Here is an 11804-nt window from a genome sequence, read left to right as displayed (position 1 = left end):
TCAGTATAACACATATTCTTTCTTCATCTTTTTATCCAAATCCATTTCACACCGCTTGTGCTTTGGCCACAATAAAGGTGTTATCTGTTGTTGAAACAATGCGCTGCTGGTTGGACAGGTTCCACATGATCTGTCCCTTTTGGGCTTATGCTAGAATGTTCAGACCAGTTTCTCTGAAACTTGTGAAGGGAAGACCTATATTTACATAAACTCACCATTTTTGAACTCTCTGAATGTGTCATGAAAACAGCACCCATCAAACGAAAAATGTTATAGATGTTATAAATGTTGTAAACAAAATGAATTCTATTTAGTTCTCATAATAAAACTTGATATTAAAAAATAATGATATCTGATAGAACTACATAATTTATTTTTTAAATATCACTGAGATTGTTATTATCAATTCATAATGAACATAAAATAGAGGACTCCAAACTTGATTGCTTGTTTAGAAATTTTCATTGAATTCTTTAGTCAGAACCAAAACTGATAGTATAAACATAGACTAACAATTTCGCCAGAAGAATAAGAAAATGACTGTTTATTTAAGTTATGCTGATTCTAAATACACATGCATATAGTTAACACATAGCATACATAGCTTATACACACTATACATAAACTGAATTTTATATGGTAATTACAATACCGTTTGGGGTCGGTCAAATATTTGAATGTATTTGCAAGAATTTTCTTAAGTTCACCAAAGTTGCATTTATATGATCAAAAATGCAGTAATATTGTGAAATATTATTACACTTGAAAATAACTGTTTATTCCTGTGATGGCCAGTCTCCTTCAGGAATCAATATGCTGATTCGGTGCTGTGCTACATTCTTTGATGAATAGAAAGTTCAAAAGAACAGCATTTATTTAAAATTGAAATGTCTTTACTGACCCCAAGCATTTGAACTATATTGCTAAAATATTAAATTACTTTTAATGTAGTAAAAAGCTTTCCGGTAGTCTGATTATTTTGTGAGAAACTTGGTTTACATTCATATGTAATGTAATATGAGTAATATGGGGGGGGGGGGTTCTTTTGCCATTACAAATGCTGATTTACATTTTACTTGCTAAATTCTTAGATATTTCACATTAAAAAGTGATTATTATTTTTTTTAAACAAATTATTCATCAAAACATCTTTACTTTTTTCTTCCCCAAGGTGAAATACACAATAAATAACAATCCAATAACAAATACTATTTGTGTAAATAACAACTGGGTTCTGGAGTGTTCCGTATCACGTTTGGTGTTTGGATTTAAAAATGTGTTCCCTGCAAAACCTGTAAAAGAAGAAAGGCAAGAAATTATTTATTCATGCATGTTTATTTCGAAATACTGTCTGGGCCACCAACACTCACCACATGTCTGATTATGATGAGGAAACCTCTGACATTTGTGTATGTGTGTGTGTGTGAGATAAGGATGTACTGTACCTCCTCGCTGTTTCCTTGCTTGCAATAAAGAACGGCGTCATGTACTGATGAGAAGAGAATCGATTTAGTTAGTTTCTCATTGAAGAAATCACCCTTCTCCATACTCTCTACAACGCCTCCTGAAAGAGGGAGAGAGATTACAATCAGTGATGACAAACATGTCTATCTCGACTGCATGCTCAGTGTTCAGGTGTGATTCCAGGTGTCATGAAGACAACAAAGGGAACACATGACATGGAGGAGTACACTCTTAAAAACAAAGGTCCTTTATTGGCATAGTTCCATGAAGAACCTTTAACATCCATTAAACCCTTTTCATTGAACAAAAGGTTCTTTACAGTGGAAAAAAAATATTCCACTTAAATATTCTTCAGAATAAGAAAAAATGGTTCTTTTATAAAAATCCTTATTTTTAAGAGTGTATTCAGACAAAATGTATTGGTATGTATCGTTCACTCACTCTGGCAGCCACATAAGTACACCTGTACACCAGCCTCTCCATAATCTTTATAGATCTGCCATTAAACAAAGGGTTTCAATGGGGTTAAAACACGTTACATATTCATTAAGTCATTAATGAGTACAGATTGCGTCTCACATTGCGTAGAGTTTTCACGCCAACTGTATCCAGGAAGTTGACTGGGCTCAGGTCAAGAATGATTGCCTGTGGGAGCGTGGTGTCAGGCCCCACCTCCACAGTTACTACATCCTTTGGATCTTTGAATGACATCTCTTGAACATCCCCATTTGCCCCTGTGTGTGACAACTCCGGCTCCTCCCCGCTTTCATCTGTGTCCGACAACTGCAGATCTTCCCCCTGGTTAAAAGCAAACGACTGGCTAGGTCAGAATACTCAAACACACATATTATCTCACACACCCACATGCAAACACACAGTCTCTTCAAATGCAGACCTTAGTAGCTTGAACGGCAGCTTCTTTAGCTCTTTTCTTGGCCTCTTTCTTCGCCTTCTTTGCGGCTTTCTTTTCTTTTCGGAGTCTCTTTGCTTCCAATTTTTTCTTGTGTGAGAGCAGTTTAGCCACGTCTACTCCAGTCTGGACAAAAACGCACATTTATTTTTACTGCATGAAAATCCTGACCTATGCATTTGTTATATGTACAGTAACTTGTTTGGTATAATCTCACAGTGCATGTTTATGTTGGATTGTATGTTTGGGATGATTACCCACTATATATATATATATATTTTATAAGTTGCTGCCTTAAATTTTTAAGTTCAATCAACTTGGATGTTTAAGTCATTTCAATTTAAATTGCATTAAACTGACTTTAAAAAGATGAGTTGAATCTTGTATAACAAAAAAGTTGGAACTTACTTTGATAAGTTAAAGCAATGTAAAAACATAGGTTGTCATAAATTATTGATCATATAACAACTGTCTTGTAAATGCTCTTTATGTAAATGTGTGTGAATACATATGTATCAGAGTATATGTGTGAGTATGGTTTGCACATGTCTACCTTCTCATAGAGTGCATCGATGTACATTTCAGCGTTGGCAAAGTACAATGTTGCAGATGAACGGAAAATCATTATACCAGGAATCTCCTTCACCTGTAAGGTTGTAAAACAGACAGTGAAATAAATAATGAAATCAATCATTTCTAAGAAAAATTCTAAATGATTTGGATGCGCAAACTTTATTTTGGAAGCAATATATCATAATTTTCCCAAATTATCCAAGTTATTTACATATGCAAATACAACTGAACCAAATTAAATGTAATGTGTTCTGACTAAAGCTCTAGGAGACACCAAAACAGAAAATCCTGAAAAATTCTTTTTGACTGAATGTTTATCTCTTGACTTGAGTTAATTTCCTCTGTCTTCAAACAATGGTCTTAATTAAAAAAAATATATGTTTTGCTAAAGGTCAAAGACTGTGTAATTTGTGGCCAATTACATTTGACATGGAATTGGAATTTCAAAATAAAGTTTTAATAGCACTACAACAAACTGACCACTTTATACTCCTGATCACCTGCAACATACACATGTAACCCATTTTAGATACTCTACAGATACTATTTATTACACATACACTAGGTCTCTCTTAAAGCACCTACATGTTACACAATTGATAATGGAAACTACAACACCCACACATTCAAACACTCCCTGAGAACTGTTAAGAAACAAGTCAAACAATGGCAGATACGTCATGCTCTTGCGAAGTTATGTGTCGTTGATTAATCAGATCATCTAAGATAAGTAGAAGAACAGGTGTTTCAGGAAGTGTGCTATAATTCAGGTTTTTATTTAACCATAAGTGCCAGGCCAGGCAGAAAATTTAGGATGAACTATGCCCTTAACCCAGCTTAACCATTTGACAATTGTGCAACACCTCTGCTGTTCCAAATATAACAACATCAAAACTAAAGAATCAGTTGAAGTGAACAAAGTTGCATGTATTGTAATGATGTAGTGGTTGGTGGTGTCATGGTCATGTTCACCTGATTGTAGTCCTCTAGTGGTCTGTAGATGTCAGTGCCAGGAACCTGGCCAAGGAGAGAGTATTTCGGTCTGTTGGAAGGAGAAGAAATGGGTATTTAAGGAAAAGAAAGCAAACAAATCAAGGAGGAACAGATGGCGAGTTTATATGCATCTGCTGCCAAGAACAGGACTTTAATTTCATATGGCCAAGCTAAGGGAACTCAAAAGGAAACAAAATATGACGCTCGAAAAATCTTCTCTTGGGATCTTCAAAAGTGTAAATTGAAACAGGAGACTGCATGTATAACCAGTTTTACGTTCCCACTTAATTATGCAAATGGTGCACATTTATGTACTGTTTAGTCATTTAGGGTTTAGGATTATGGGAATATGGTGCATTTGCGAATTATTTAGGCTTTGTCTATGTGGTTTGTCACTCACAGCTGAGTTCTGAAGACGACAGTGAGGATGGAGAAGGCGATAGATGCAGCCAGTCCCAAATCAGGATTGAGCAACACTGTCAAGATCATAGTCATCACCCACACCACCTAAACAAACAAACAAACAACAGACAGAATAATATAACCGTCAATTCAGATCTTTCTTTTTTTACCCCATTCTTTCTGTCACTATTCACTCCCTCTTGCTCTCAGTCCTATTTTGTTTATAGGTCTATTTTTAATGTGTTGCATAAGCTTTGTTTTCTCCTTCTTGTTCTCTCTCACCATATCCACTTTATTGGTCCTCCAGAGAGAGCAGATGTCTCCAAACTGCTTCATCATGCCTTGCAGGTTTACGTAGATTATAGCAGCCAGCACTGCCTAAAGAAACCAGCACACACATGAACAATTTGTCTTGATATATTCCTATGTAATTGGACACATTAGCATATTCATGACTTAAGCCCAGATATCTTATACTATTACTATTTATGACAGACCCACACAAGAGTAGCCTGGGAAAACCCAGACAACTTCCGGCAAATTTAGATTTGCTCTGCAAGTAAGTCTGACAAAGAGCTCATTCAAGTCCATTTCCCCATGCCGAGAAACCAAGGCACCAATCAGAAACGTTGAGGCGGGCTTTACACATGACGATCGCTCTGATTGGTTTTAGGTCTAGCCTATCGCGCCCAGAGGCATTTGAGCGATGTCCACTCCGACGTCCGTTGGTGAAGCGCACCAACTTTTAAATGCATTATTATATTCAAATTGCAAACACATGAGGACAGTCTCCATGAAAGACTCACTGGCAGATGAACGTGTTACTACATTTCTCTCCGAAACGGTAGGAAATTAAATTAGATTTAATAGAGGATTTTAACTGTGACAAGATGATTGACAGGGCAGTTTACATGACGGGATGCACGCGACAGATCCGTCCGATAAAGATGACGAAGTAGTATGTCCCAAAGTTGCCTACTTTTTTTGCTACACATTCAAAAGTAAATACATTTTCTTCACAAAAAGAGTACATATGGCGTAGTGTAACATAGGCGAATTGGGACGCAGCATATGGCTTTACACATGACGATCTCTGATTGGTTTTAGGAGTTTTAGGTCTATCCAATTGTGCCCAGAGGCATTTGAGCGACGTCCGTTGGTGACGCCCCTTTGGAAATGAGTTATTAAAGGAGCTTTGCCAGACCATAACTCAGTTACACTACTGAGAATGGTCTGGTTTTAACCAGGCTAACACAAGAGCTGAATCAGGGTACTAACCTTTGGCAGCTCTTCAAAGAGTTCTCCAATCTTTAACAAGATCACCAGAATAACCATAGCAGAAACTGCTCCAGCCACCTGAAAGTTTGACAGAGAGAGGATTCAATTTGAACTTTTACTCGACAAAATCTAATTCAAAAATCAAATGAATGAACCATCCCCTTGTGAAAAAGTAGTACACTTAATTGTTGGTTTAACTTAAAAAAAAAGAAGTAACCTGGATGCCTTAAAATTTTGAGTTCATTGAAATTAAAATTTTGAGTTACAAAATACAATGGAGATTGGTTTAATAAATAGAAAATCTAAATATTATTATCTGAACCTGATCAGTTATCTAAGATTTCTTTTCAACAAATCATGACAAGATGATTTTTTTTAAAAGTATACCAATTACACATAACATACTAAAAGAATATACCATTGAATGTTTTCAGACACTTAATTGCATGTTATTTGTAATTAAATGAAAATAAATGATAGTGAGTTGTTTTTTGACACACTTAGTAAACTTGTGTCATGTATTTAAAATATTTGCAATTAGACATTTTCAATGATGAAGCTGAAATTTAGTGTATTTAAATTTTTTAACTTTAAACGTAATAATAAACGATACTACAGTTAAATTTATATTCAGGTATACTTTACTTGTTCTTTTGTATTATCAACACATTCAATTAAGTGCACTTTTTTTCAAGGGTCCATCCATCTATTCAAAAACAAGTTAGGAAGAGATAGGTGTAAAAGGAAATGTCAGTTTGCATTTTGTTAAAGTTCTCACCTGTGACTTCCCCCCAGTGCTGACCTGCACCATGGTGCGAGACATAGAGCAGCTGATAGCAAAGCAATTGAACAAGCCTCCGATGGAGTTAGACAGACCCAATGCTATGAGCTCCTGATCCAAGGGGAGAACACATTACAAGTAGTAAAGATGTTCAAACGAAACTTTTGGAATTGTGTGCAAAACAATTGTGGGTTGAATCAATGACTTTCGGCTACTTAGCGAATAACAAAAGACACAAACTGCCAGTTTTTCAGATAAAAAGTGGGTTTAACTGGTAACTGGATTTGAATGTAAGAACTAAAGTCCCAGGAAAATTTTGTGCAATGCCTGTTTGGTAACACTTTTTGTGTCCTAGTTACACATTACTATTATAGTAATAACAGTAAATTATGCATAATTGCATGCAACTAACCCTAAACCAAATCCTAATCTTAATTTAAGTAAATGTCTTTAATTAACATTATTCAGTATTTAAATGTATGATTTCACTGTAACAATAACACCTTAAAATAAAGAGTAACTGCCATTTTTGTATGTGACCCCTTTTCCTGTTTTTCAAGGTACATCTTTTCTCTAACAGAGTAAACATTTAGCATTTTGTGAATCAATCAGTTACTGACCTCTCTCTTTGCTAAATTCCCCCTGTTTGTTTATTTGTGTTAGTACTGAGATGACATCCAAAGATCTTAAATATATCACTTAAAACCATATTTTCCAGTCTTGCAGTTTTACTATGCTGTTTGCTTATGTCGACACTAAATTTGACATGAAAAGTAAAAAATAAATAAATAAAATATTAGCCATTACGCCAGTCTTCAGTGATCCTTCGGGATTCATTCTAATTTGAAACATATGTTTTTATTATAAGAAATGTTGCATAATTGTGCTGCCTAATTATTATTTTTTTTAAACATGATGTGTTTTTTTCAGGATTATTTGATGAATATAAAGTTCAAATGTACAGCATTAATTAGAAATATTCTTTTTAAACAATTTAATATTTGCTTTGTAAAAAAACATATAAAAATATATATACATATACACACACACACACACACACACACACACACACATACATATATATATATATATATATATATATATATATATATATATATATATACATACACACACATATATATATATATATATATACAAAAAAATATTTTATAGCCATTTAGAATCTCTTACCTGGTTACTATCGACTTTGTAAGCATATTTAAGGGCAAAAATTCTACCCAGTGAGATAGCAATGCCATAACCAACAACAGCCAGTGCAAAAGCATCACCGACCATTGAACCCATCATTGAAACAGCGGGCGCCACAGGAGCCTGCAGACTACAGTGTGAAGAAGAGGTACAGATGAGTGTATGAACATAAAGATGGTGCTGAACGTGATTTTGTAGCTGTAACCATAATAATGCTATGCAGATACTTGTGTTGTACAGTCGTATTTGTGTTGCATAGTAGTGTGTTGGACTTACCCTGATGGAATTTGTCCAACCACTTCAACATTGTATTCTGTCTTCAAATCCATCTGCCATGACACCACAGTGGCGATAATAATCTATATACACAAACAAGATTAAAGCTTTAAGAAACCCTCAAAGAAATATGGTACATTACCTCTAAACTGGAAGAGCCAGAAAAACTGATGTGTATCTCTTTTTGATATATATATTTTTTTTGAATGAAAGACTATTATACATTTTATATATATACAGTATATACACACACACACATACATGTTCTCTTTGGTATAGGTTTAGGTTAGAGTAAGTCAGGGTTAGTCAAACGTATATATACAGTACCTGTCAAAAGGTACTGAAATATTATTTTTTTTTATGTTTTTTATGTTTTTGAAAGTCTCTCACCAAGGCAGCATTTATTTAATCAAAAATAAAAATATATAAAAAATACAGTAAAATAAAATAACTGTTTTGTATTTGAATATATTTTAAAAAGTAAAGCAGCAAATCAGCATATTAGAATGATTTCTGAAGGATCATGTGACACTGAAGACTGATGCTGAAAATTCAGCTTTGCCATCACAGGAATAAACTACATTTTTAAATTGATTAAAATAAAAAACAATTATTTAACCCTGTAATAATATTTCACAATGTTACTGTTTTTATTGTAGTTGTGATTAAATAAATGCAGCCTTAGTGAGCATAAGATACTTTTTTTTTAAACAAAAACAAAATTAACAACTTTTGACAGGTACTGTAGTTATCTGGTAACACTTTACAATAAGGTTCCATTAGTTAACTACATTAATATGAACTTATGATAAAAGTACTTCTAAAGCATATATTAATAATGCTAATTTCAATATTTACTAATACATTATTAAGTATAATGGACCAGTTTCATCTGCTAATATTATTGTATATACTACTAATATATACTAATATACTACTATATATGTAAGTCTCTGTCCTCAGTTCGCTGTAAAAGTAAAGTAAATGTGTGTGTGTACATGTGTGTGTTTAACTGTATGAAGTAACTTACAGTGATCAGCTCAACAGGAATAGGAACAGGAATTTTGCGTGCTGCCAAGGCACTAAGTTGCTTTGCACCGATCAAGCCAAGAATGGTTACTATGCTAACTACCAGAGTACCAATGTTAGTCTTTCCAAGCAATGCACAAATCTCTATGACTGTCTGGAGAGAGAAAGAAAAATAGTGAAAGAAGTATTAAATCATCCATAGCTTTCAGAGCATAAGTCATAACCCCCACCACTAGGGGGCACTAAACACAAATTACACATTAGTGTGATTATTGGTCCTTGCCTATGGCCTTTTATGTCCCAGTTCAGCATAGTCCTCAATGAAGTGTTTGGGACTGTGCCATGAGTCATTTAGAATTGATGCTCCAGAACCATTAATCACATGGCATTTATTGTTATACATATTGTTGTAAGCATGTGTTCATACTCACATATATAAGAGACAAAGGTCCGCTGTACCGAAGTGGGTTGATCCCGAAGGAATATTTCAGCTGGGAGACGATAACATGGATGGCGGCTGCTGTTGTGTAAGCTCTCACCAATGGCTCTGACAGATACGTCACCACAAAACCAAACCGAACCACACCGAGAAGCAACTACAAACACAGACACCACACAAATCACCTTCAAAGCAACATACTCAAATTCCAATTCCAAGAGAACCTACCTGGAAAATGCCAGATAAGAAAGTCACAGTGGCAGCGATTTTGACCCTCTCCGCATCACGGCCGACAGTGTCCAAGATGGTGATGTTGGTGTCATTGCCTGGTATCATGAAGTCTGAGTCTGGAGCCAAACGCTCCGTCACGCTGCCAATCATAACGCTCATAACTGCATACGTACCTGTAGACAGAGAAGTATTAGAAAGTGTGGGTAATATTTGCTATGCTTGTGGGGATCAAATGTCTAGATGGATTTAAAGGGATAGTTCACTGAAAAATTTAAAATCTTTCATTATTTTTTCACTCATCCTGAATCAACAAGGTGAACTGTGACAAAAGGCTGTCAATCGCTCAAAAAAGCACTGTAGAAGCACCATAACAGTAGTCCATACAACAATATCTATTGAGCTATATTTCAAGTTGTGCAATAGCTTAATGTGAAAACAGAATGAAATGTATGTCACTATTTGCCAATAATGTTCACTGGCAGCTCTCAAATCACATACGGCACCTAAAGCGCAGGTTTGAAATCAGTAATATCAACCAGTTCTTACAGGGATAGTTCACTCAAAAATGAAAATTCTGTCATTACTCACCCTAAAGTTGTTTCAAACCAGTATGAATTTCTTTCTTCAGCTGAACACGCAAGAAGATATTTTGAAAAAATGTCGGTAACAAAACTGTTGATGGGCCCCTTTGACTTCCATAGCATTGTTTTTTTCAAACTGGAGCCTGTTTGGTTTCCGATATTCTTCAAAATATCTTCTTTTGTGTTCAGCAGAAGAAATAAATTCATACTGGTTTGAAACAACTTGAGGGTGAGTAAATGATGACAGAATTTTCATTTTTATGTGAACTATCCCTTTAAGTGTCCCGCATCCTAAGGACATCATGCTTGTAACATAAGTGCTATATATGATTTATGAATAATTCACCCAAAAATAAGAATTCTGTCATCATTTGCTCGCCCTCATGACGTTCCAAACATGTATGATTTTCTTCTGTCTGTGGAACAGAAAATATTGCTTGACGAATACTAGTAACCAGTTTCAGTTCCCATTGAATTCCCTTATATTTTTTTGTATACAATGGAAGTCAATTGGAACCAAAACAGATACCAACATTCTTCAAAATATCTTATTTTGAATTCCACTGAAGAAAGTCAGTCATGCAGGATTAGAATAACATGAGGGTGAGCAAATGATGACAGAATTTTCCTTTTAAGGTGAACTATCCCTTCAAGAACAAATTAAATCAAAGAAAGTGTGTGTTCTTACCCACAGAGATGTGTTTGGATGTTCCAAATATGAAGTAAATGAGAATGGGGTAAAAGGAGGAATAGAGACCAAAAACAGGAGGGACAGCAGCCAGCAAAGCATATGCCATACCTACACACACAAAATACATAACACGTGACATATGATTGTTTGTGTTTTTGTTTAGGTCTACAGTATCTCAAGTAACAGGTGTGCTTTGCACGTGCTTGTGTTGGACCTTGTGGCAGGTGCATGATTCCCACACTAATTCCAGATATCAGATCTCCAATAGCATTTTCTCTAAATGGGTATCGCGGCAGCCATGCCAGGAGAGGAACAAAGGATAGGAAACAGCTCTTAAACCTTGGGCCTGTGCACCTGACAAACAAAGAAAATGATAGAGAAAGTTATAAAAATGAAGAAGAGCAACTTAAAGGTTTGAGACTTCTCCAAGATGTTGTTGCTTCCATTAAAGCACAATAAGCTCTTTGAATCATTCTCAAATCATACTGAACATGCTCATTCTTAATGCTGTAAATACAAACTGTAATGGAAAGAATGGAAAAAATAAGCATTTTCACAAGTGGATTTTTAAATGTGCAATTTAATTCATGCTCAGCACTAAGACAGACATACGCACCTGACAGCATCTTTGAGTTTTTCTTTTGCTGAAATTTTGACATCTGATTTCTCAGCAACTTGGTCGACACTGAGCTCATCCAGTACGTCTCTGTGAATGTGATATGGTACCCTCTTCCTGAGCTCTGTCTCTTTCATCTGTTCTTCCATTTTGAAACTCTATTTAATACTCAATTCTCTATTCCAGACGTGAATGTGAACCTTTACTAAATTTCTCTTCTTACGCTCACTGTTCAATCACCTCCTGTGTATAGATCCCAAAAGCATGTCTTCACAATAAAAATGTAATCCTTAATGTTCTCCAGTGATTCCAGTGAGAGATCTTCAGGTCT

The 11804-nt window shown here is 35.2% G+C and overlaps 2 protein-coding genes across 2 annotated transcripts in view; both read right to left on the bottom strand.

Annotated features, from left to right (window-relative positions):
* The window catches only part of prkar2aa (protein kinase, cAMP-dependent, regulatory, type II, alpha A), a 118695-nt gene that overhangs the window by 36636 nt on the left and 70255 nt on the right, over positions 1 to 11804 (bottom strand). The gene's annotated exons all lie outside the window — the stretch shown is intronic.
* On the bottom strand, positions 355 to 11622 carry LOC308680260 (solute carrier family 26 member 6-like; the record flags this gene model as incomplete). Its single annotated transcript, XM_081348289.1, has 19 exons — positions 355 to 1292; positions 1446 to 1564; positions 1906 to 1960; positions 2044 to 2262; positions 2366 to 2500; positions 2928 to 3020; positions 3920 to 3989; positions 4341 to 4447; positions 4625 to 4720; positions 5621 to 5698; positions 6399 to 6512; positions 7593 to 7740; positions 7887 to 7969; positions 8917 to 9069; positions 9347 to 9511; positions 9583 to 9758; positions 10855 to 10965; positions 11072 to 11211; positions 11474 to 11622. 19 exons carry the CDS (start codon positions 11620 to 11622, stop codon positions 1269 to 1271), a joined length of 2235 nt encoding a protein of 744 aa, XP_081204415.1. The 3' UTR covers positions 355 to 1268.

This window comes from Scardinius erythrophthalmus (genome assembly GCF_964197995.2).
Source record: "Scardinius erythrophthalmus genome assembly, chromosome: 20".
NCBI lineage: Eukaryota > Metazoa > Chordata > Actinopteri > Cypriniformes > Leuciscidae > Scardinius > Scardinius erythrophthalmus.
The sequence above is the reverse complement of the archived record's forward strand: the minus strand, read 5'-3'. Positions and strand labels throughout refer to the sequence as shown.